General features: G+C 35.7%; 1 protein-coding gene across 3 annotated transcripts in view; it reads left to right on the forward strand.

The window, feature by feature from the left end:
* CSMD1 (CUB and Sushi multiple domains 1) overlaps positions 1-27,600 on the forward strand; it is a 1,108,336-nt gene that overhangs the window by 544,843 nt on the left and 535,893 nt on the right. For all 3 annotated transcript variants that reach the window (XR_007628921.1, XM_050315426.1, XM_050315427.1), the window contains exons 4-5: positions 7,959-8,153; positions 23,910-24,117. Coding sequence is in view for 2 of the 3 variants with exons in the window: in XM_050315426.1 (XP_050171383.1) it covers positions 7,959-8,153; positions 23,910-24,117 (403 nt within the window). In the remaining variant the exon portion in view is untranslated. The remainder of the gene's footprint in view (positions 1-7,958; positions 8,154-23,909; positions 24,118-27,600) is intronic.

Genomic DNA, 27,600 nt, shown 5'->3' on the forward strand with positions numbered 1-27,600 from the left:
TTTTAATTTAAAATTTTTTTATAAATTAAAGTCAGCTTCGGACTAGTCATACTCTACCCAGTCTCCTCTCTCCATATGACTGCATGGCAACTATCCCATAGTTTAATGTTTTGCTTAGAATGCTTTTCATTTTCAAGCTGCTTGTAATTTTGATTTGTTGATGCACGTTCTTTTTTCCCCCAGCCTTACCGTCAGCTGGCATACTATTTCTTATGATCTTGAGTTTCCCTTCCAATGTCTTCATAGTGACTACATTTTAATCCTCATTTGTCAGATTATGGCTGGAAAAATCTTGCAGTATCCTCTTGAAAGCTCTCCAGCTCTTGATCACTTTAGTAGCCCTGCTCTGCATTTGCTTCATATTCAATTACTCTTATTTGAACATGAGTAATCAGGTTTATATGCAGGCCTCCAGAAAAGATCATAGCAGTTTCTTCTACCTATCTTTTTGATTGGTAAGTTCCTTGTTTAACACACAGAGATATTGTCACTTTTACCCTCATATTCTGTGGGCTTTCAAGCACAGGACAAACTTGTTTTTTATAAGTGTATGTCTTTTGTCTAATGGGATACTCAGAAGTGGTCACACTAAAAAGGATATTTTCATCATACATGAGGTGATGAGCTAGAGGTTGTCTTCCAGTTACATTGTTCTTGTTGACAGTTTGGAAGTAATTCTGTGGAAGGACAGTTAAGAAAACAGGAGTTCCTTCATTGCAGATCATCACAATATTTCTCAAACTGAGAAGGGCAGATACTACACACACTTGTGATGATCATACTGACAAACTGGAAGACAGACTACAGAATATGCTGAACTTTTTAGAGGCGATGGAAGGGCATTATTTTGATATTTTTAAGACAATGAGTAGTTACTTTTGATCTCTGATAGCTGGAAAAGTTTCCATTTATAAATTTTGCACAGCCTCAAATTCTTTTTATAGCTTTGGCCTGGACTGTCATGCTCCACTTGTTCTCCTCCTCTTTCAAGAAGCGAGATCTGAAAACTCGAAATATAGCTCACTGTTCTCAGTTCATCTAGGAAAGTGTGTAGTACATCTGAGGTGAAGTAGGTATGAGGAAATAGAAAGTTTTAGCTTTAACTTCAGATTGCTTTTACACTTGAGAGTTTTCTGGCATTGTTTGTGCGATATTGACTTTTATGGTCTTGTAACAACAGCAAGACATTTATTACATAATAAAAGTAAACACACTAAAAATAAAATCCATCAATCTTAGGTTATTACCTGCAAAAGAAAATTAAAATATCAATCTCAATGTTAAAGATATGTCGAAGTTTTAAAGTTGCTGCATACTCCTAAATGATTTTCATAGCTTTCAATTCAATACAATTTTGTACATCCTCAAAGATGGACAGACACAGTTGGGTAAATACTTGTAAAACAAGAAAACTATATCTTTCTAAAATTATACAATCCATCCAAATATTTTATCTAAAAAATATTGTAATGATTTATGTGTGCACAAATACAGAAATCAGCATGTAACAGGAAAGAGATTTCCTCTTATCCTGGGATTGTATGAAAATACAGGTTTCTATTTTTCTAAAAAGCAATAATAAACATAACACCTTGATTTCTGTAAGCCAATAAGGCTGTGGGGTTTTGTTTGTTTGTTTGGATTATTTAGGACAAAATAATGACAAATAGGCCCAACGAAGACAAACTGAACAAAAAAGTCACCAGCAGATAAATAATGGGCAATGTTTGATGCTGCAATATGTACATATCTGTACAATGTAGACTCTTAGAATGTTACATTTGACACGATGTAGTGTAAATATGGCTTAGTTATCAGATATTCCATGAACATGCACTTTGCATGTTTTTGTTTCTGTGAGTGAACTTTTCCTTCCCTTAGAGTAAACCTAATGAAATGCATTAATTTTTGATGAAATAATTTTTAAGAAGGATGTAAATTTACGATGTTAGATAACTTGCAGACTAAAGCTTACCCAGCTTAGTTGTGTCTGTATGGGTGTGTTTATGTGCACATGTGCCAGTGGCAAACAGTTTGGTGCTACCCTTGTAGTAGTAGATTTTGATCATGATTTTTTGCACTTCTGGAGTTGAGAAAAATTTCCTCTTTTCATTTTGGGGTGAATTAAGGTGAAAACTGCACATGATTTACCCTCCATGTTAGCTTTTTCAACCTACTGTTGAAGTGAAAGTTAAAACCTTGTAAAGATACTTAGTTTGCTGGAGTTCCGTCACTGCTGAAGTACAAAAGGGTCCATTACTAAGGCCAGTGGTGTTTAATGTCTTCATTGAGGACCTAGGCAACATGGTGCATGCCCGGCAAGTTTCCCAGACAGTCTGTGGGGGTTTCATATTTCAAGATACTAAAAACCAAACTGGATATTGTCTAGGAAATCTGCTCTAGCTTCTTTGTCTCTTTTGCTTTCAAAAAAGCATCATTTAAGGAAGTTTTCCATGTTGGTTTTAAGCATGAAGAATAATTTTCCGAAGGGTGGCATTGTGCCATTTCTGTCATGGTACTTTTCTCTCATAAATGACCTACCTATATCTGCAGTGTTCCTCGCTAATGTAGAAATCAGACCTAGTAGATAATTAACTATTCATTGTACATAGCTCCTGGAAATAGAAAGGACAAAGTTGTTTAATAAATTGACAGTGAAATATTAAATACTTTCCACTTGATTCAGTATTTGGAGTTATTTAAAAAAGAAATGTCAAAATCTACCATATTGGAGTTTAATGTAAGACACTGGGAACTCAAAAAAGAAATCAAATATATTGATTTTGTAGTCTTTTTCTAGGTATAAATGGCAAGTATAGTTTTGCAGAATTCTTTAGGATTAGTTTTTCAAGGTAAATTTCATTACTTAGACCTTAGGCAAAAGCATTATATTATTTCAAAAATAGATTTATTAAATACTTTTACATATATATACATATAAATATCTAAGTCCATCTTTTGTTCAGTACAGCACTTTTCCTTTTTTGAATGACTGTTAATTTTTTTCCCCAAGTTCCTTTTGAAATGAAGTTGCTTTTCTGAATTGGAACAGAGACTTTAGTTTGAGTGTCAGTCTTGCAAGAAAATTTAACATTTTTTCATCTGCTGTTTTTTAATTTATTTTGTTCTCTGTTTATAATGGGTATAAGTTATTACCCTCCTCAAAAATTATTTTCTTCTGTGATTCTGTAATACAATTGAATGTATATCTTCTGTTTACATGTGAAACCACTAAATGCAACACTTACTGTAGCCATGTGGACAGGCTATCATGGGCTGTGCATCATATCTGATGAACATCTTGACATATGCCCTGAAATTTTCTGTAACCCAGATTTTCTCCATAGAACTTCTGAAATTCCTCCCAGTGTTGTCAGTTCAAAGCTGTCAATGGTATCAAGGGACTATCTGACTTCCTCCTAACTTGTGCTTTTTCTTTTGTGTATGGTTTTGCCTGTGGCCACCAATTTAAGGTAGTATTAGAAGATACATAGGGGACTGTAAAAGAGGGACTATGGAACAGCAAAAAGTCAGGAAGTTTGCATTTGGCTAAACTTAGGTGCAACATGGAAAACTTTTCCACCTGTTTCAGCAAGAGCAGGAAAAAGAACAAATAGAATATATCCTTATAAAGTTTTGAAAAGATATGGAAATAAATGGAGGAAAACCATTCACCTTGTTCCTTCCTTTCTTCTTTGCCCTTTCTATTTTTCTTAACTGGTGTTAGGCTGCTTTCTCCATTATTGCTGTCAAGTTCCAGTTGCTGTGTGTGCCCTAGAAAAACTGAACAACTGATTCACAGAAACTGTTATTTTAACTGACATAAGCAGTGTGAACTTTTTACTGTTTAGGCCTCTAGGCAATCTTTGCAATCTAGTTGATGATTGTGACATCTGAGAAAAAAAAGAAATCAGTTATGTTCTCCTGAAATCATTGCCAAACTAAGTCTCAGAATACCAACCTCAGCAAAGGTTTGGAAGTTAATTTTATAATTAATTTAAAATGCCTTATTCATGTAACAATTAGTAGGATTTCAGATGCCAGAGACCTCACATCCTTCAAAATTTATCAGAAAGTATTCTTTTTAAACTTGACCTTTTAAACCAAAGTAGAAAAAAACCCCAAAGCAGGACATTATGTTGCCAGTAGTTGTCACAATACCATGGTTGGTTTGAAGTGAATACATGAAAAAATGTATAGGCATTAGTTATTGCATATTTAAAGACTCTTTCATTATATTGTGGACACCATAGTAAGAAAACTTGGGTAGAACAGAACAGTCCTTCAAAAGTTTATTCAGTTCAGTGACATGTACCATTTATATCTTGGGTGTTTTTTTTCATTATCAACCAGTGCTTTTTAATTTTAGGCTATTTCTTTCTTATAGTAAATCAGAAAGGGGGAGATGATAAAATCTAATACATAAAAAAAAAAAAAAAATTAAGGAAACTTTCCATAAGTGAAAGCAACGGATTACCATGTTTAAGGTGCTGTCAATATGCTTTCAAATGGCCTGTGTTGCAAATATATATGCAATTTAGGTTTAGAAAGAGTCTTGAAAGGGCTGTGTGAATGAATATCTTGATACATGCCAAGAATGAGTAATTTTTTAAATATGAGTTTATTTAATAACCTTCATATATCATCAAAAATGGTACAATTTCTCTACTATTTTTAACAGTCCTGCTGTGAAGTAGCCTTTTGCCTCTGCCTGATAATGAATATTAGTGTTACATTTTAGCATATAGATTGTAAAGTTTTGAATACATTTCTAAAAAAAGAAATATGCAACATGCGTAGTTAGTTTAAATAGGGAGTTAAACCTTTGCATTTAATTGATAAATTTCATTATGGATTTTGATCATGTGTACTTTTTAAACAGTTCCGTCTAGGAAGATATAGGTGAACTGTGAGAAAGGCCTATCTTTTAGCTTCAATTTCTTTAATAAATCTTAATTAATATACAATTCTTCAGACTGATCTGTGCTAGGAAGTGAAGCATACACACAATTTTTTGTCTGTCGTAATGATGAAGATAGGCACTTGAGGAGGAAATCTTTGGAGATGAACCTGCTTGGCAATCTCAGTGCATATTTTTGCTCAGACTGAATACTAAGACTAAACAGATTCTTTTCCAAACACTGTATTTTATTTTAATTTTTTTTCCAAAACTGGAAAGGACTTGGATAAAGAAAAAAATTAGATGAAGCATGCTGAGACCACTCTAGTGTTCGTTCCATATAAAAAAACCATTACCTTAAAAGTATAGTTCATATACATACAATGTTCTGAATACATTGTGAACATCAAATTATTTCATGAATCAAGCATCTGTGACTGCAGATTCTCAGTCTTATTAACAGTAGACCTCAGTAACACTACAGACAAATATGAGTCTTTTACTGAAAACTTGGCAATGAATTTAAAGTTTGATGGGTGTATATGATAGCTTTGGTCAGCTAGAACTCTCATAATCCAAACATTATTCTGATCACTGTTAGGAACCTTCAAAGGATAATTCATCTTAGGTCTAGACTGGAAACAGTAAAGTCTGTGCAGATGAAACCGTGCAGCTACCTCAATATACTTCAATCAAAGTTTTAGAAAAACACATAAATAATGTAGTTGAATGCTTGATCTTGACAAGAGGTGAAATCCTGTGAACTGTATGTATTATTGAACATGGGTGTCATTCTCAGATCGCTCATCTTTTACTGGGTTTCAGGAGGTTGTGGTAATATATGTACCGGTTTCAGGATGTCAAGTACCATATTTTCTTGAGTTCTTGACAAATACAATAGTAAGAAGATGTAGCTAAACATCATATTGTAGGAGACCTTATTTACACAAATAGAAGACTGAATTTCTGCAATAGAATTTCAGCAGTTAGGCAGTGACAGTTATCATGTATATGGCAGATGTAGATTTGCTGTAATGTGCATTCCTCAAGAACACAGTTTGTCAGAAGTCATAATAGCTTTGCATAATGCATTTTTTTCTAATAGCACAATCCCTCATAAAAATAAATGCTGAGTTTTTGATTGTATAAATTTTTGCTGCATGCACCAGATCTTTTAATGAAATTACTTCATTTTACAGTGTTTTGTTAAAAATTTGAAAATAACATAAAGAGTGTTACACATATTTTCCTGTATCAAAGCAGATAACAAATTTTTATTTCTTTGAAAAAACATACAATAGCATATATATACTGTAACTTATAATGGATCATTGTTTTCAACTTTTTGGAATATAAATCAGTATCTTTAATTTATTCCAATTCTTCTGATGTCTTAAATAATTTCTTTGATTCTTTTAAAATGCTATTCCACCACTCTTTCTGATGTGAATGAGTGCATAAAAATAAATACCTTATTCTAATATCCCTGCTGAAACAGTACAAAATAAGTCAGGTGTCATCTTGTTTGCTTCTACCTTTGATAGCTATTCCCACAACAGTCTTAAGTAGTTCCTGTCATGCACAGGAGTCTTAAATCTTTGATCTGCAACATTAGTCAAACATGTCTAACTCATCATTCATTAGAGTGTTATGTGGTTTTTGTTTTCTTGCTAATATTTATAGAATATCTTGGTATTTTTCTCATAAAATGATGTTGTAAGTGAAAGTGTTCTCCAGTTTAATTTTTTATCTTTATGTTTTTTGACATTTTCAAAATTTTGTTATATAATTTGCTTTGTAAATTAAGTTCAATTACTATCATTTAAATGCCAGTGTGACTGAGTAATGCATTAAGGGTATGCATTCAATAATTAAACATGTTGTATAATAGGGCTTAGTTAGTATCGATATATTGATTTAATGCTTTACAGCACTCTGAGGATGTGCATGTATTGAGTAATTAATTCTCTCAACATGCAGATTAGTAAGGTTGGTTATGTTTATTCTGCACAAGGATAGAGTAAGGAAAGAGAGGAGTATGGAGTGAAAGAATTTGTATGAAACATATGGCTTCTGACATAATACCTGAATTATATGTGAGCTTTTCAGACTACCATTTCTCTGATGAGGATGTTTATCTTCTGTGCTCTGTTCATGATGAATTTCTTCTCTAAAGAAAATTAAAGAATTATAGTTTGTACTACTTCCATGAAAGGAATGGTGTGCTATTAATTTCAAAGAAGTTCAACAACAAAACTAATTCCATTTTCCTCTTCCCCTACACATATTTCTGTTTTTTGTAGGTGGAGGGGTATCATCTTCAAATGATAACTCGTTCAGACAATCTCTTTCAAATAACTAATGTTTACAAAAGAAAGTAAATTTCTACAATAAAAAAAAGGAAAATATGTCCATTCATATCTTCCCAATGTTACTGCTTAGTTCCCTTCATATTTCTTGTTTATTTTAACAAATATAGACTTAATTTTTTTTCTAGAATCTGGACTAACTTGAAACTAAAGAGAAAAACTAATATTTTTATGTACTTGAGACTTTAACTTACTGTCAGAGGCCAGGTAATTTGATTCTTTTAAAATGCTATTCCACCACTTAAATGAAAACTCTACATAAAGGACTTTCTACTGCCTGCATCCATAATTATATTGTATGAATATTTTTGCAATATTTGCAAAATAAAATTAAATAAAAAGTTCTTTTACTCCATTCTAAGAAAAGCAGCAAGATTTATAGGACATTTTTCCTGATATTAAATTTGTAAGGAACTTCACTGAAGGACTGTTAAAACCATGAACTGAGTTTGAAATTAGCTTTAAAAATGATGACGTCTGTTATAAACTGAAATATTTTTGTGTGTAGATTTCATAATCTAATTTCACCTTATATGTATAAGGAATACTGTTTTAAACAAACAGATGAACAAGCAAACAAAAAACAATGCCAAAACTAGAGCCAAATAATTAAGTATAATTGTTGGATAAGAATTTATTACTTAATTCTACAAATTTTAACAAACATATTTCATTTTTTCTTTTGACAGTGTTACCTAGTCATACATGTGGCAACCCAGGAGAAATACCTAAAGGAGTACTTCATGGAACAAGATTCAACATTGGTGATAAAATCCGATATAGCTGTATCTCTGGTTACATCCTAGAAGGCCATGCCATGTTGACATGTATTGTGAGTCCTGGAAATGGTGCATCATGGGATTTTCCAGTTCCTTTTTGCAGAGGTAAAAATGAAGGCGTGAAATACCTTTTAAATATTAAGGCAATATTTAAAAAGCAGATTAAATTAATTTATTTTGAGGTGGTTTGAATTTTTTTTTTTTTTACTTTCTAAATTTATGTGTACTAATGTAGTGTCTAAAAATATACTCCATTTAAAAGTGTAATAACTAAAACAATAACTCTCCAGATGTTATCTATTTATCTTTTTTTTTTTCCTTTTCATTTACATGGGCTTAGCTACATCAATTTGCCAGGCATGACCTGACAAATGGTTTTTAAAGTTCCTGGTTTGGAAGCCTTCTACCAGGAAAAAGCTTCAATGATGTAAACTTTGAAGGGTGGTCCAGTCTCTTTGAGTCCCAGTCCTGTTCAAACCATGGATAACTTCAAAGTTGTGTCAGATTGCTCAGGGTTTTGCCCAGTTGAAAATTTAATATCTCCATGGATGGAGATTCTGAAGCCTCTCTGGAAACCTGTTATGGTACCTAGCTGTCCTCATTCTCATGTCCAATTTATATTAGAATTTTACAGATTATGTCTATTTCCTCTTCTTCTGTTGTGAGTCTATGAAAAGATTCTGGTTCCATTTTTCCTAAACTAAAGAGTGCAGTAAGATTTCCACTTAGTCTCCATTTGTCCAGGCTGAAAAATCCATTTTCTTCATCCTCTTTTCTCATACAGCACATTTTCCAGCATCCTGATGATTTCAGTCTAGTCTGTCAATGTCAGTGTCTCTTTAGTACTGGAGGACTTACAGTGGACAAAGCATTTCAGATGGGGCCTGCTGAGTTTCAAGCAGATGAGCTCCAACTCTCTCTCTCTCTTTAGCTGCCATGTTCTTGTTCATGCAACCCAATACGAGGCAAGCTTTCAATACTGCAAAAGTGAACCACAGACTCAGCTTCTGTTTTGTCAGGACTTCAGGTCCTTTCTGTTAGAGCTACCACCTAACAAATAATTTTTGCATGTGATGATCCTGTTCCAGATATAGGACTTTGCATTTCTGTTTTGGAATGTCATGAGAATTCTGTCATTCTTCCAGCTTGTCAAATCCTGTCATGAAAGTCTGTCTGAATGGCAGGTGCCATTTGCAAACCTGGTCAGGGTGTATTAGATCCCATACTCCAGACCAGTGAAGATATTTTATAAATTCAACCCCATTTTGAATCCTCAGGAAGTGCTTCAAATCACTGACCTTTAAGCTTGACTTAAAACAATTGACCCCTGCTGTCTCAATCTGACTGTCCAGACATTTTTACTCACATATTAGTCTGCCCCTTCAGTCCACATGCTGTCAATTTGTCTACAAGGACATAGTGGAGAACTGTGTTGTGAAAATTTGGTTGACATCAAGGTAAATCCTTTCCTAAAAGAAAGCAGTGAGACAGTAAAAAATTATTTATATTGGCAAAAGTTGACTGTTCCTGTTCGCCTTTTAGTCCTTTGTGTGCTTGTTTTTGATAAACACTTTCAGCTCAATTTTCTGGAGATCTGAAGTGAACTTGACAGATGGACAGTTGCTAGAATCCTTGTTTTTTTGAAAATGAGAAATGAAAAATTAATTTTTTTCCAGTTATGGAGGATCACCCTTGGATTGTCACAGCCTTCCAAACATGATACAGTGCAGCTTCACACTGTGGCACACCAAGAACCCCTAGGGACATATGCTTAAGTACCATGAACTTACACATATCCTATTTACTTCTAGAATTCCTTGTCTTTCTCTACTGTGCTGTGGTTACTACTTTTCTTCACAAAACTTTTCCATTTTATTGAGAATTAGGAGGCCTGATGGCAGCCTACTGAAGAGACATACATAGGGGACACTGAGTGCCTCAGACTTTTCTATGTCTTCATCCCAAGGTCACTTACCCCGCTGAAGCAGTAGACCACCATGTCCTTCATTTTACTTTTGTTGTTGATCCACCTGTAGAATGGTTTCTAGAATGACTACTCTTCCCATTCCTCACCAGTTTAATGCGTTTGAGCTTTGTACTTCCTCCTTCAATCTCTGCATTCCTGAGCAACATGGTTTAATGTTGAACATGGTGGTGGTGATAGGTTGGCAGTTCGACTTGATTTTAAAGTATTCCTTAATGATTCTATGATTCTATGTCCCTTTCAAGTAACTTGTCCCTCTTTTCACATTTCATGCACTGGTTTGGAGTTTTTTTTTTTTTTCACATTTCAGTTTAAACACCTTGGTCAGGAATTTCTTGTTCAGTCCTAGCAGCCTCCTACTATGCCTACATATATGCACGTAAATAGACACATCATTCTCGAGCTATGAGGAAGCTACTCCTGAAGTCAAACAAGCTCTACTGGGCCCTCTACTTTACTACTTCACAAAGAGTTTAGTTAAAATCTGCTCTACTGAAGCCCAAGGAGTTGGTTCTATAACTTGTCTTGCTCACTTCCCTCAAGATCTTTTGCTAATGGTTATTGTGACCACAGCCTCTGTTGAATATGACTTATTTGTATGGTTCTTTGCTCCCTACACCTAGTCAGCCTGTACAATGCCTGTGTTAATAAAATTATTCACAGTGACCTCAGAAATCTATTACTTTACTTATTCTCTGCTATGCTGTCATTCACAGATGTGGGGATGACTCTGATGATAACCAGATCCTGTGTCTGTGAAACTTCTAGTACTTTAAAGGTTTTGACCACTGCTTGATCAGATGGTCTGTAGCAGATATTCATCATAATGACCTCTCTCTTGACTCTTCATTCCTATTCTAGCCCACAGAAGCTCAAGAGCTTGTTGCCTGTAGCACAGCAGAGAGAGCTCTGTTGATTCAAGGTCCTACTTTGTGCAGCCTGTCCTTTGCTTCCTGCATTTCCTAAGAGTCAGTCTATCCGTTGCAGCCCTCCAGTCAGGTGTACTGTCCCACTACGTCTCTGATCTTGATAACACCACAATTCTGGGACTGTATATGCACTTCCAGTTTGTGCAGTGTGCTTCACATGATGCACAATTTTTCCATACAGGCACTTCAACTGAGCTTCCAATCATGTTGCTTTCTGAGAGCGGTAGGGAGACATTCATTGTCCTTTCCCACGTGTTCCTCCCTGGGCCTGTTAACCCACTTGCCTTTATAGTTATGCCCTCTGTCCCTGACAAATGCACTTTAGAGCTCTCTTCACCAGGTCAACAAAACTGTTGCCCTGTTCCTCCAGGCAGATCCCATGTCTCCCCTCCTGACTTCATTCCTGGAAGAGGACCCTGTGGTCAAAGAGGTCAAAGCCTTGTTGCCCAGCACCAACTCCTTAGTCAAGTGCTCTTCTGCAGGAATCAGACACTCATATCCAAACTTTTCCACTTCTATTAAGGAGAACCCCTCTGGTCTCATGTGCTCTTCACCCTAATCTTATGCCCTTTGGACATGCTCCACTGCTCACACTCTCCCTTGGTTGCTTCTGACTGAGGGGTCTCATAACTCCTCACAACAAAGGGATATTTTATAAATTTCTGTGCTCCAAAACAAATACTAGGGTTAGTAATCAAAAAACCAGCAGAATTTTAGGTAGTGTTTGTTGTTTGTATTTGATTTAAATCAGTAGTCCACGGAGATTTTTTTCTCTGGTGCTTCAAAACAGAAAGAAAACAGAAATTTTCTAACCATTCAGTGTCTGATCTTAGATGTTGGGGGCTTTTTTGTCCTCCTAATAAGGCATAGTAAACAGGTTTCAGAAAAATATACGTCACAAGTTCAAGATATCATCAGTGTCTACTAAATATTTGTTGTATTTCTGCATATACTGCCATTTGGCAATGTTTGCTGCATACAAATATCTTTAACAGCACTGAAATTTTGTTCATAATTTGTAACTCTATGAATTAAACCTAGTAATAAAAGATCAAGTGGGGTCCTAAACCTCCTGTAGAACTTATATGAGATCCAAATAATTCTGTATAAATTTTCAAGAAATGAGGAACATAACAGAAAAGTTATTTAACAGTTAATGATTTATGTGACCTCAGCCATTCCCTCAGTGGATTTTTAGAGTTCATGTGGAATATGGATTTGATGAGAGATTTTAGACATTCCTTATTTTATTTCATTTTATCAGTCTGGAACATACGCCATGAGGTAGCCCTTTCCATTCGCTATGTCTTCAAGCAAAAAATGTTCCTCTATTGTTTCTCTAAGAACCTTGATCTTTTCCGTGAAAGCATCTTTTGTTACAGTTTCGTTTCCAGATGGTATTCTTCTTTCTTGTCATCATAAACTAATTTCATGGCATACATGCAAGATAATATAACAGAATTAGATAAAGTTGTGAGGTTCATATACTAAAAAATCCTAACAGCCTTATTCTCTGTGATATGTTTCCCTAGCTTTGCTGATGCTGAAAAATTACTATTTTCTGGAGTACTGTTGCTTAATAATTTCAGAAGCATTAAGAAGCTGATGTCCAATAATTTGTACATTCTCTAACCCTATAACTGATGTTTTTGCTAGAAGAATTCCTAGTGAATTACGAAGTCTCAAGGGAGATGTAAACAGAATGACAACACTGGCTCTTGTATCTGCCATTTTGTTTCTTAGCTGCTGCTCAATTTCAGAGGTTTGCTTTTTAAAGTATATCTATGGTGAGAGTGGCAGAGCTGAACTGTACTGTAGAGTCATTGATGGCCTAGAATGAACTCTGAACAGAAGTCACATGGGCAGTCAGTGCAATTTTTAGAAAGTTTGAAAGTTTGACTGTCAAGATATTTTTTTCCTGTTTTCTTTCAATAAAAAAAAAACCACCACAAAACACACACACACACAAAAACAAAACAAAAACAAAACAAAACCAAAAAAAAACAAAAAAAAAAAAAAAAAACCACCAAAAACCAGATCCCCCAAAATAGAAAACAACCCCTGGAGAAAAGTTCAAAGGTAAATCCTGAAAGACAAGGTAATTATTAAAACTTAGTCCTGTTTTTCCATATGGTAAATAAGAGCAAACATGGACTTTTCTACTATAAAAAGATAATCAGAAAATACCATGAGTTTCTGCAAAAAAATTGTATACATGGCTGACTAAAATATTCAGAGAGAATCAATGTCCCACCTAAATGCTATTCTTATGGGTTTTTTTCCCTGATAATTAAAAGGTCTTTGTTTTCTCATTCTCAGATACAATAATAGTGTCACCCTAAACATTTGCCTTCTTTGTCTCGAGGTTGAAATACTGTGCGGTACAAGTCAAACATTTTGAAAGTTAATTTCATTCTCTTCAGTAGTTCCCCTAATAGCTGATTTATGATATGTGACTACTTCTAAATGAACTTTGTATAATTAGGTTCTCAATTCTCAGTAATTTTGAGAATCCCTAGTTGATTATAGTTGCATGAGTCAAGATTTTTATGAAGCTAACATTAGGAATACAAATTGGATTAGTGATATTACAATGGTAAGCTTTTTCTCACAATGAAAATAGCGGTGAAGGGAAGAACATGTAATATATTATCATTAAAAAGACATCCAATTATTGGAGAGAAAATAAAGAAGACAAACCAGTAAAAGAGATCATATGTCAGAAAGGTCCAAAAAGAAAAAGTAATAATTAATCAGGTTTCAGATTTAAGAAATATTATTGCAGAAATATCTTGGTGAAAAATATATATTTTACATATAAAAATAAAAATAAATAAAAATAAAAATATTCCTAGAGAAAGAGACAAAGGAAGAAGAGTCTCTGATTCACTGTAGAGTAAAATAAACTGCAGCCCCCCAGAGAGGGGCTGCGTGTAGTGTTCGGAGGCCACCTGGGGCACAGTGACCATGAAATAATAGAGTTTGCAATACTCAGGGATACAAGGAAGGCCACCAATAAAACCTCCACACTGGATTTCTAGAGGGCAGATTTTGGCCTGTTCAGAAGACTGGTCCAGAGCATACCCTGGGAAAAAACCCTTGAAAACAAGGGGGTAGAGAGGGATGAATGTGCTTCAAGAAGGAAGTCTCGAGTGCACAGGAACAGGCTGTACCAGTGTGCCAAAAGGCAAGCTGGCAGGGTAGACGACCAGCTTGGTTGAACAGGGAGATTCTGAAGGAAATCAGGGATAAAAAGAGAGCTTACAGACTATGGAAAATAGGGCTGGCTACTCAGGATGAGTTTAGGAGTATAACTAGGTCATGCAGAAAGAAAATTAGAGAGACAAAAGCGCAATTTGAAGTGAATTTGGCTACTTCTGTTAAGGATAACAAAAAGTGCTTCTATAAATACATTAATAACAAAAGCAGGGGCAAGGAAAACCTCCATTCCTTGTTGGACTTGGGGGGGAACATAGTTCACAGGGATGAGGAGAAGGCTGAGGCACTTAACATCTACTTTGCCTCAGTATTCACCAGTAGGACAGGTGGCCCTTGGGACAGCTGTCCCCTGGAGCTGTTAGACAGGGACAGGAAGCCAAACAGCCCCCCTGTATTCCAGGAGGAAATAGTCAGTGACTTACTGAGCCACCTGGATCCACACAAGTCCATGGGACCAGATGGGATCCATCCTAGGGTGATGAGGGAGCTGGCAGAAGAGCTTGCTAAGCCTCTCTCCATCATTTACCAACAGTCCTGGCTCTCCGGGGAGGTCCCAGACGATTGGAAGTTGGCAAATGTCACACTGATCCACAAAAAGGGCTGCAAGGAGGACCTGGGAAACTACAGGCTTGTCAGCCTGACCTCAGTGCCTGGCAAGGTTATGGAGCAGATCATCCTGAGTGCAATCACACAGCACCTACAGGATGGACAAGGGATCAGAGCCAGACAGCACGGGTTTAGGAGGGGCAGGTCCTGTCTGACCAACCTGATCTCCTTTTATGATCAGGTGACTCGCCTGGTGGATGAGGGGAAGGCTGTGGATGTGGTCTATCTGGACTTCAGCAAAGCCTTTGACACTGTCTCCCATAATATACTCCTGAAAAAGCTGGCAGCCCACGTCTTGGACAGGGGCACTCTGTGCTGGGTTAAGAACTGGCTGGAGGGCCGGGCCCAGAGAGTGCTGGTGAACGGGGCTGCATCCAGCTGGCGGCCGGTCACCAGTGGTGTCCCCCAGGGATCAGTGCTGGGCCCACTCCTGTTTAACATCTTTATTGATGATTTAGATGAGGGGATTGAGTCCATCATTAGCAAATTTGCAGACAACACCAAGTTGGGAGGGAGTGTCGACCTGCTGGAAGGCAGGAGGCTCTGCAGAGGGACATGGATAGGCTGGGATGAAGTTCAACAAGACCAAGTGCCGGGTCCTGCATTTCGACCACAACAACCCCCTGCAATGCTACAGGCTGGGCACAGAGTGGCTGGAGAGCAGCCAGGTAGAAAGGCATCTGGGGATACTGATTGACTGGAAGTTGAACATGAGCCAGCAGTGTGCCCAGGTGGCCAAGAAGGCCAATGGCATCCTGGCCTGCATCAAGAACAGTGTGGCCAGCAGGAGCAGGGAAGTGATCCTTCCCCTGTACTCAGAGCTGGTGAGGCCACACCTTGAGTATTGTGTTCAGCTCTGGGCCCCTCAGTTCAGGAAAGACATTGAGGTGCTGGAGCAGGTCCAGAGAAGAGCAACCAGGCTGGTGAAGGGACTTGAGCACAAGTCCTATGAGGAAAGGCTGAGGCTGGCATTGTTTAGTCTGGAGAAGAGGAGGCTCAGGGCTGACCGTGACTTCATCACTCTCTACAACTACCTGAAAGGAGGTTGTAGCCAGGTGGGGGTCGGTCTCTTTTCCCAGGCAATCAACAGCAGGACAAGAGGGTACGGGCTTAAGCTCTGCCAGGGGAGGTTTAGGTTGGATATTAGAAAGAAGTTCTTTACAGAGAGAGTGATCAGGCATTGGAATGGGCTGCCTAGAGAGGTGGTGGATTCACCATCTCTGGAGGTTTTTAAGATGAGGCTGGATGTGGCACTGAGTGCCATGATCTAGTAATCACAGTGGGGTTGGATCAAGGGTTGGACTTGATGATCTCGAGGGTCTCTTCCAACCCAGTTAATTCTATGATTCTATGAATACAAAGATTCAGAGCTGATATTTTTGAAATAACTAGTAAAGAGAAAATTATGCTTTTGGTGTTACCCATACCTTGTAAGGCAACAAGTAATTCTCTGATGTAATTTCTTCTCACCCTCTGAGGTTTAGACAAGGTATCCCCAGAAATGCCAAGTCAGTGGAAAGAATTAAAAAATTTGTTCGGAAGGCCAGAATACGAATAACTTACAAATACCCCACAATGCTGTTAAACACCGGGCCCCAGGGAGAAAAAGGCAAGTTCCCACCCTCTCCAGGGCCTTTAGTATCCTCTCTGTTTCTCCCCTACCTTCCCAAGGCCTCTGTACATGTCTATTAGGGTTATCTGTCTCTGGCATAGCAGAGAGAGAGAGAGAAAACACAGCTCTCTCTGCAGAAGGGAAAAAAACAACATATAACCCTCTTCAGAGGGTACTTTGCAGGCTTCCTAAGTGAAAACAAGTTTCTAGCTTTCCCATTACAAATTCTTCCAAAAGCACAACTATTCCTATATATGGTTTTATAAGTTTAAGGAGGAGGAAAAATATACAAATCCCATAATTTGTTCATGTTTATAATTTAAAATAAATAATAAAAAAATAATAAAAAAGGAAATAAAAATAATATTTTCCAATAATTCTGCTTATTGATGTTACAATAAATGATAAAATTGGAATATTTTTCTAAATCTAATTTTTAGAGTGACATAGCTGACTCCTGTCTGAGCAATTATATTCCCTTTTAGAATAATCTGAATTGGTGCAATATGTACACTGAGATGAAATTTGGAAAAAACTTCATTGTTACTAGTCAAGTAAAAAGTCAAAGGAGAGTTTCAGGAAAAACAGATGGAATATACAGTATAATTTCTTACACAATAATGCAGGACAGACTAAATAACACCCCAAAGAGATATGGACATAGCTGCAAGTATTCATTCTTATATGTGTGTGTGTTTATGTATATGTATACATATATATTTACACATACATATATTTATATTTAGATGTTCCTGTTCTAGCATGTGTCAGCAGGTATGGAGGGACCTGATAAAAAAATGAAAAGATGTTAAGTCAGAGGTTGATCTGTTAAATAATGTGCATGGAAGATGGGAACAAGTGAAAATATGAGAAAAATTGTACAATGGAAACATAGCAGAGGTATCCGCAATGATGCAGTAAATTCGAAGAATAAAACCCAAACCTTCAGTCTGACCATTAGATACATAGGCACAGTTAGTGTCAGAGGAAGATTCATTTACTAAAAATGAAAAACAAACCTCAGGGGCAGTCATAAAAAGATGAAGGATTTCATAACTGCATGTAGACTTCTGGGAATAACTGGATTAACTTTTCTAATTATAAAAAAAAGAAATGTGAAATTTGCAACAGTCATTAATGAGAGCATTAATAATGCTCTCAAAGAATTCAGGCATTTCTCTTTTTGCTATAAAATTAGGGCTTTACGATTAATTTGTTGTAGACTGTTGCTTTAAGGGATCATTATCAGTGTCAAAAATATACTCTCAAGTGAAGGATAATCGTATCACTGGAAAACAGCTTAGGATACTTAATTGAAAAAGAAGATAATATTTACAAGATATGCAGAAGACTGATTTTTTTTTTTTTCTGTGGAAGAGGGAGTATGAGGTTACTGCTGACTAAATTTTGAACTTCTTAACCAAAAACCAAGTTTTTGCATCAAAATTATGGTCAAGTGGGAGTTTTTATTTCAAGTTTGCTCAAATACAAACTATCAGTTAATAAATGAACTTTTCTGTCAAGTTAGCAAACTATTTTTGTATTATTTGAAATTTATAGCTTTGTTGACTGTGAGATGAGATATCCTGTCCAGAGTGGATGGAGAAGAAATAGGTCTTTGTAGCATAACAAACTGATATGATAGAATAAATAATTAAAGGTTACTAAATTAAGCACAATATTTACAAATAAAAAATGGCCAGTACAAGACTACCCTTCTGAGTCCAATATTGTCAGGGCCCATAACTGTAGGATTACCCTACTGAGGTCTATTTAGATCAAGTTCACTAAAATCTCACAGATAAAATGTTCATCTATAGATGCAATAGTTGCCCATAGGTCCTTAAACTAATTGCAATGATTTGCATATTTCTATTTTGTACATACTATTAACTTGATGTGAGAAATCTTACTATTTAATATATGTGAAATAGACACTGTTTTCCTAAACCACAATAATTTCTGAAATTTTAACAAAAAAATTACCATTCCACTTAAAGAGGAATTCCAATTATTTTGAAGTGCCCTTTGATAACTATTGAGAGAGAAATAAAATTAATCTTAGATGAATGGTCTAATGAGTATTTAATTTATGTGAAGTTGATCAACAGCAATAGAAGAAATTGAGAAAGGAAGGCAAACTGATTAGAGCACTTATTTGGGATGCAGTACATCTGGATTCAAGTGATGAAAGAAAAAAACAAACAACAACTTCTGACAAGTTTCTGTTTTTATAACACAGAAAAAAAGCACAGGTGTTGGCTTTTACCTATTCAAAATAAAGTCTGTAAACATCTAAAATAGTAAAGGAGATAAGCAAGTAGGGGTGTATATTTTTATGGTTAAAGAACTGGTTGACTGCTGGAACTAAGGGAGGTAAAATAGTTATCTGACGAATGTAACACTTTCTGATGTTTTTGGTCATTATGAATCTGACACTTTAGCAGCTTGACAGTTGGCATTTACATGCTAAAATTTATTTTTAAAGTTGTCATTGATACACTGTGGCTTGTTTTTAGTTTTTTAGTCAGTAAGACATTTTAAAATTTTAAGACATTTTAAAATGGTAATCTCAAAGTCCTATTTTAAAAATTTGTTTAACTAGCTCCTCATATTAACCATTTCCCAAATACACAAAGCATGTGTTTGTGAAGGTAATCATTCATGATTATTTCATACATGTGTTTTTTGTACTGAAGAATTTTATTAAGTGAGGTGCAATTATCTACTTTTTCACAAATGAACTACAGAAAAATACCATTTTTAATGAGGAATTGAATAAATCATACAAGCACAGAATGTCTCAAGTTGGAAGGGACCCATATGGATCCTTTTCTCTAACTCCCTGGTCCTTGCAGGACTACCTAAAATAAAACCATATGACTAGGAGCATCATTGAGATGCTCCTTGAACTCCTGACAGGCTTGGTGCCTGGTGAGCCTGTTCCAGTGACTGACCACCCTCTCAGTGAAGAACCTTTTTCTAATATCCAGTCTGACTTTTCTCTAACACAGCATCATTCTATTCTCTTGTGTCCTGTTGATGGTCATCAGATAAAGGAGATCAACATCTCCCTCTCTGCTGCCTGCCTTGAGTAAGATGTGGACTGTGATAAGGTCATCCCTCAACCTTTTCTAGACTGAACAAGCCAAGTGACCTCAGACTCTTCTCCTAAGTCTCACCCTCAAAACATCCTCTGCACACATTCTAATAGTTTGATGTCCTTATACTGAGACATCCAAAACTGCACGCAATATTCAAGGTGAGGCTGCCCCAGTGCAGAGCAGGACAGTTGGCCCTCCTGGCTGTCAGGGCACTGCTAACTCATACTCAACTTGCCATCAACCAGGACCCCCAGATCTTTCTCCATGGAACTGGTCTTCAGCCTCAATAAAGAAAGAACTATTTCAATGATACTTTTAATAAGGTATGATAAATAATTTATGCTTATGGTTTATTTAGAACCCTTTAAAGCTGCAATTTTCTTTAATTGATAAAACATAAAATGTGGCTCAAGATGACAATATGTCATTTGATGATAATTTATAAAATATCACTGAAGTTTTTAATTGCATCTATTCTGTTGCTAAGGAAATGACTACTAATAACATAAGAAAAAAATCTTTATTACTATTAAGGTTGTGCTTTAAGTCACAACTATATTTTTGTCAGTTATGTTGCAAGAGTAACATGGTTATACGATCTTTCACATGAGGACTTTTCATTATAAAGTGGAATAGCCAGTTCCAATGCTTTACATTCAGATTCTAAATTAGTTTTGAAGGGTTAGGTGGGTATAAAGTTTGGGGGTTTTTTGTTATGCAATAAACATTACTTTATTTGCATATACATTTTATCATTTTTTTACATTAAAAAACACATATAGAATACAGAACAGTGTATTCTGAAAAGCATTTGTTTGGTGAGGAGAGGAAAGCCTTGTAAAAATGACTGAATGTTCAAAAGATACCTAAACCAGTTTAAGGGGAGGTTTCTAAAGATACTTGGCTATAGGCTTAGCAAGGCTTGCCTCTCGCTTATAACAAGAACTCATTTATGCAAAACACAGTTTACCAAAATTGTCAGATTATTATTTTTGGTGAAATTACTCTTTCTAGTTTGAAGAAAAATGAAAGGTTTTTCATTGACTGCCATGGTTCCTCATTGGTACTTTTGATTTTTTGTGTACATAAACTTGATGGATATGTTTATCTGTTTTATCCAAGCTACACATCTATACAGTATACGTATTTTTTGTCAAGTGGTGCCAGCCATATGTTTTTGCATGTGTACTTTATATGAAATGCATATTCTCTAAATTCAGAGCACTTAATTCCTGACTAGTGAGAGATCCAAATGTTTCTAGCTTTATACTTGAAGTAGTCATTTATGCTGATACAAACAGCATTTTGTGCAGTTGCTTACAACTGGAAAATAACCATAAATGTTTGGAATTAATTACTTGCACATTTTAAATTACAATTTGTAAATCACATAGAGTTTGAATTCACGAAGCCTCAGGCACTATCTGCTATCAAATTACTGCAAGCACAGCAATGCATTAAGATTCCCAAGCACTGTTTTCACTCTCAAAAGCATAACATAGGGAAGGCCATGGCCAAAAATGATGGTCAGTCCAAGGAAACCGATTAGCTCGGGGACCAGCAGGTGAACACAGCCTAAGTCCAGACAGATTTTTACCTACCCTCTGAGCAGTGTGGCCACATCCTGCCTGCCTGTGCTCACTCTTAGGCAATGCATTATGCTTTAGTATTCAACAGTCTGGTTTCTGTGGCCTGTGTGCCACTTATGAAGAAGGAAATTCCCAAAATATAGGCTCCTGGAACATGAGAAATATGTAAGAGAAAAAAAAAAAAAACAAACCAACAAACCAAACCCCAGAAACAGATGCTTTTGCTGGGGTCCTCCCTTGCAGATCCACATCTGTCAGAGAAAAAACACTAACTCTCTTATTCAAGTTGCTTTCTGTTGTCTTACCTATCTGACTAATGTTTCCTTCTCATTTCTGGGCTAACTTAGTTTCTTGCAAACCTCTTCAAAATGGTGTTATAAATAGATTAAAACCCTATGCATCCCTCTGGGCATATATCTGTAGTAGTCTGAGTTCCTTTGGCTCTCATTGGTAATGCATAGTGTATAAATTTAGAAATTTGCACATGATTGCCAGAAATAATAAACTACATGTCAACTGTAAAATTCAGAGCTTTAGAGCTCAAAGCTTATTCAAGGGCTCTACAGCAGGAACAGTGAGTAGTATTGTAATTACCACTAGCACGTTACTTAATTTTAGTATAAACACAGTGGGTGATGGTGTAATTGAAAATGCTGTCATAACAAAATTTAACAGCAGTAGATAGTAACAAAGAGTTATGGCTGACTTAGGATTTTGCGTATCTCGCTGGTTACTCTGGATGCAAAAATCTGCTTGCTGGCTTTCAAGAATACAGGTTGAACTGTTATGATTTAGTAAATGAAACTTAAAAGTACTGGCACAGAATGCATGAAGTTAATTCGTTTTTCTTTGCTAGGTTGGATGATGATAAATGAAGTATTAGAAAGCTATTCAATTAAAAAAAACCAAAACACAACAACCAAAAAACATGAAAAGAGTCATTCTAGATATCAGTGTATATCAAACTTTAATTCCCCTTTCTGATTTATTATAGATTTATGGTAGTTTTCAAATTATTTAAATCTTTGCATATATTATACACCAGGAAATTTGACTCTGATCATTAGCTATCCCTGGTTATTTAATTTTCCCTTCCTTACCCGTTCCATTCCTCAGAGGCACAATGGCCCTTTCAATTCATCATATAAAAGCCAGATATTGAGGAAGGAATCACAGAAATGGCCTGATTTCACTAACAAAAAGAAATCTATTAGGAGAGTAGATCTATTTCACCTTTATTCCTCCATTTAAAAAAAAAAAAAAAAAAGGCATAAATATCAGGGTCTAGAAGAGACCTACCCTCCTCTGAAAAATTTGTGTACCAAGAAAAGAAATCAATAAGACTTTGGTAGCCAAGGTTATGTTACATTTCTGTATATCAAAATTTACTTTGCATGTAGAAGTGTAAACATAGATACCTGTTTGAACCCTTCATCAGCTCTCTCTCTTTTAGTCAAATTAATAATCATAGATTACTTAAACATTAAAGAAATTATTTTGTTTCTACCTTTCTTCCTTTTATTTCAGTCACTTATTAGCTGTTTATCCTCTTTTAACAATCTCCTTTTTTTTTAACATGTAGCCACAGATTCTTCTTCCTTTGATTCACATGAATCCTTTTTCCTTCAAATCTTCCTTTAAAACTCACTTTCATCGACAGGCTTTCAATTGTGATTGAGAAGAGCAGTTCTACCCCTTTGTTGTCTTAATTAGCTATTCGGTTATTATGCTAATTAGACTATAAGTTCCTTATGTTATGCACCTTTCTAAGTTCTTTGTTTTCAAATCTTCACATACACTTATAGGATGCATATAATGATAATAGTAATAACTAAAGATGATAAAACAGGTAAATACGAAATTCTTCTCTTCTGGTCATTCACCTATCCAGAAGTATTTTTAATTACTATTGCTTTAGCTTTTATAGACAATTATCAAACACCAAAAACCACTTGATGAATTTTTATTTTCTTATGCCAATGAATTGTATGGATAACATATTTTCTTGGGGGTTTTTAATTGTATGTTTTAATACCAAATACTACTAATAATCAGCATATTTTTAAAGTTTCCTTCTATGCTCTGTATTTTTTAAAAATTTTGATAATAACCATTAAAAATATATATTATTAACTGATGATGAATGAACCCTGGAAGGTTCATCTGGCAACAAAACCTTCTGCATTCATTTGCCATCTGTGAAGATCCTGATTCAGAACAAAAATCCGAGAAAGGATAATGTGGTTTTATTGATGCTTTCTGGTTAAGGAGTTCACTTAAATCTATAAGAATATTTTTACTGCAGTTTTTTTATTGTTATAAGAACTGAGTGAGAGAGGTCTTTAGAAAGAAATGTTTAATATTTTTAAATTTGTATCGCAGAGAGATTAAGTGTATTTCTGTGATTTTTTTTGCCCAGTTCTTATTTAGGCTTGTTCTGCGCACACTTTCACAGAACCAGATTCTCCAAATTGGCTCATGATAGGTGTCTCTGCTAACCTTCATTCTTACTTGGCCTGGTGTTAAAGTGACATCAACAAGGAAAAGTAAAAAAAAAACCAAACCAAAACAAAACCCAAAGCGAAACAAAACAAACAAACAAACAAACAAAAACCAAAAAAAACCCATACCAAAAACCTTTGCAGTTTAAAACCAGAAAATGTTCCATTCACCTGGATAATATTTTGTTTCTGTGTGTGCATGTATTTATGGGTATTCTATGCAAAGAGAAGAGCTGGGTTTGCTATGGCAGAAGCCAGAATGATGTTTCACTCGTTTAAAGCACAGTTTCACTATTATTTAATATTCTGTTCATCAGCTGAAGGAGCTTGTGGAGGAACACTACGTGGAACAAGTGGAACCATTTCAAGTCCGCACTTCCCTTCTGAGTATGAAAATAATGCTGATTGTACCTGGACTATATTGGCTGAACCAGGAGACACCATTGCTTTGGTCTTTACTGACTTCCAGTTAGAGGAAGGATATGACTTCTTAGAGATCAGTGGAACAGAAGCACCATCAATATGGTAAGTCAGAGGTCTTGTAAAGATCTCACGTTATTCTTTTGTTTTGTTTTCTTTTTTTTTTTTTTTTTTTTTTTGGTACCTATTTTGGAAAGATATTAGAGGATATTTAAGATATTTTCTACCTGTTGGTAACAACCTTTTTTTAGGCATTTTCTTTGAACCCTTTCACCTTTCAGAACTAAAAAAAAAAATTCCCTCCACCTTCAAGAGGTATATTTGTAACAGAGTATTTATTGATGTTACATGTTTAAACTTGATATAAGAACATTTTCTGATGATGTGTTTTGAATGGCTTATTGTGATATTGTACTCTGACAATGAAAGTCATGAGCAAAAGGCAGCCTCAGTAAAATAGGAATATATAGATATCTAAGAGATGCCGTCTCATTCTAAACACGTTATGATTTAGTCTTACTGCATATTCTCATGTATGAAAGTATTATCATCTTATGTTAGCTGATGTTAAAACTGTTTTCTTAGCAATATTAGGGCTTAGTAATTATAATACTAAATCTATATTCTCTGTACTGAGTAAAAGATGATACTTCTGTGGTTGGGAATGAATTAAATTGGAGAAGTTTTTATTATGATTTCTCTGCAGGCTACATATGCAGGTTTTTCATTCTTTTCATCTCTGAGAATGTCTTGTGCTTGGCATATGCACCGCTGCTATAAAATATTGCCTAGAAAAAAATGCAGATCTGTTCACAGATGACTGATGATTATTATCTTCAGAACTCCTTTCTGGAGATAGAAAACAATCTCACTATTATTTTGATTTCATAACATGCTAGACAGTGCAATATATTAATAATTGTGAAGTTCTATGTAGCATCTAATCTGTTGAAAAACTATCAAATAAAAATGTGTTGTTAGCTATGCTGGGCAAATATGTAAAGTTTTTTGAAGATACACGAAGATTTAAATCACTGGAATTCTCTCTAACATTTCCACATGACCAAAAGTTGTGAAATGGCAGTGAAGCAGCTTTGTATCAAATTAAGTGCTCATGTCTGACTGTCTGAAGCACAAGATGTGAGTATCCTGTTGCCTCTTTCTCACTCACAGACATGCACAGCAATCATCAACACCGATGTTTTCTTCTTAGGGGTTCCAAGGAACAGAAGCTGAAACCTTGAAGGGGAGGAGCTAATGCAATTTTTCTGCAGAACATTAAAGTCTATCCATTTGATTTTGTGTAAGACACTCTAGTAGACACCTAATAACATATTTGTGCTTTAGTTGCAAGAAATTGGTCTGTTACTGAACAATAAACATGCAAAATAGGTATAACCTTACATTTACAGTCATATATATGTATCTGTTCTCCCAAAGATTTCTGTTAATAGGTGAAGTAGAAGAATATGAGCAGAAAGCTGTGAAAACATTCTGCATTGATCTCATATGTAATATAATCAGTGTTAGGTTGGAAATCAGAGATATAAGTATCTTACTATATGTATCTTATTTCTCCTAGAGTTCTCAACATTTTTCTTATTTCCCGTTGATACTGGGGGTTGTTTTTGGAGTTGGAGATTTTATTTTCTTAATAATGCTAAACTCTGATTGCTAAAAACTATGGATTTATTAAAAATTCTAAAGATCATGGAATCATAATATAGTTTGGATTGGAAGGAACCTTTAAAGATCATCTAGTCATACTACTCTGCAGTGAGCAAAGACATCTTTGACTAGATCAGATTGCTCAGAGCCCCATCCAACCTGACCTTGAATGTTTCCATGGATGGGGGTCTACCACCTCTCAGGGCAACCTGTGCCAGTGTTTCATCACTCTCATAGTAAAAAATTTCATTACACATAGTCTAAATATACCCTATTTTAGTTTGAAAACCATTATGCTTGCCCAATCACAACAGGATCTGCTAAAAAGTTTGTCCCCATCTTTCTTATAAGCCCCCTTCAAGTACTGAAAAGCTGCAATGGGGTCTCCACAGAGCCTTCTGTTCTTTAGGTTGAGCAACCTCTCTCAGCCTTTCCTCATAGGAGAGATGTCCAATCTCTGTAATTGTTTTTGTGGCCCTTCTCTGGACTCGCTCTAACAGTTCCATGTCTTTCCTATGCTGAAACAGAGCTGGACACAGCACTCTAAGTGGGGCTTTATGAGAGCAGAGTAGAGGGACAGAATCCCCTTCCTTGACCTGCTGATCACACTGTTTTTGCTGCAACTCAGCATAAAATTGGCTTTCTGAGCTGTGAGTGTACATTGCCAGCTTATATCCAGCTTTTCAACTACCAGCAGCCCCAAGTCCTTCTTGGCAGGGTTGCTCTCAATCTGTTCATGCCCCAACCTGTGGTGATAGCAGGGCTTGCCTGGATTCTGGTGCAGCACCTTGCACTTGGCTTTCTTGAACCTCGTTAGTTTCCCATGGGCCCACTTGTCAAGCTCATTCAGGTACCTCTGGGTGGCATCACATCCCTCAGGTGTGTCAACCTCACCACACATCTTGGTGTCATCAGCAAACTTGTGGAGGGTACACTTGATCCCACTGTCCGTGTCATTGATGAATATTAAACAGTATAACTGATACAGGGTAGTGTCAGGATTAGGACAGGATCACTGATGAAAGTATGGAGAAGCTATGGAAAGTTTTGTAAATGTTTAAAGGATTATTGGGTAATTTGGAATGAAGCAACACAATCAGCTATATTTAAGCCAGAACAGTTACCATAGCGACATTAGAGCTGTGCTAAATGTAGTGCATGCTGTAATCTGCTAAAATCAGCTTTGTGTTTAAATGGGAAGTTGTTCCATACTTAAAACTAATGGTCTAGAGGTGCATCATCTTAAAATGTGAGTTTTTCCTAATTGCTCCCTTTTATTGTGTCTGGCATCACGTCAACACGTATTCCATTAGCATGGTTTGGTAATTATGATTGTTTTTTTCACTTAAAGGAATATTTGTTGTAAAGTAAGCCAAATATTATCCTAGTGAAGAACATAGAAAGACACATATATGAGCACTGTAAAAGCTAGAAAGAGAGTAAAAATGAAGAAGATATTTTCAGATTGATGATTCTTTAGTGATTTTAGTGTATGATGCAATAGGTCTGGATTACCCCCTCCAAACATATCCATAAGATTAGAAGCAGTTCTGGCATGATTGCAGTAAAAACTGGATTGACTTTTTTTAAGTAAAACAATGGAAATGTGAGAATCAGTAGAATCTAAATGCTGAAGTAATCTAATGTATCTATAAAATGTGGATATAAGAGATTTTACATTATAGCGATTATATAGATTATATATATTAATCCTATTTAATAGTAATACTAAACATATTATATTACTTATATGCTTTACATCTTTCTAAATCTTCTTTAAGATCTTCAGTTAATTTAATTAATATATAGCTATTGTTGGTTTGTTTTCCAATGCATTGAGAAGGAAGAAGAGATTTGTTTACCTTTTCTCATTTTAAAATAATTTATAGTCCATTCTAATGGAATAAGTTTATAAAATAT

The sequence above is a fragment of the Myiozetetes cayanensis genome, unplaced genomic scaffold (assembly GCF_022539395.1).
Source record: "Myiozetetes cayanensis isolate MyiCay16 unplaced genomic scaffold, myiCay2020 scf2-11, whole genome shotgun sequence".
Lineage (NCBI taxonomy): Eukaryota > Metazoa > Chordata > Aves > Passeriformes > Tyrannidae > Myiozetetes > Myiozetetes cayanensis.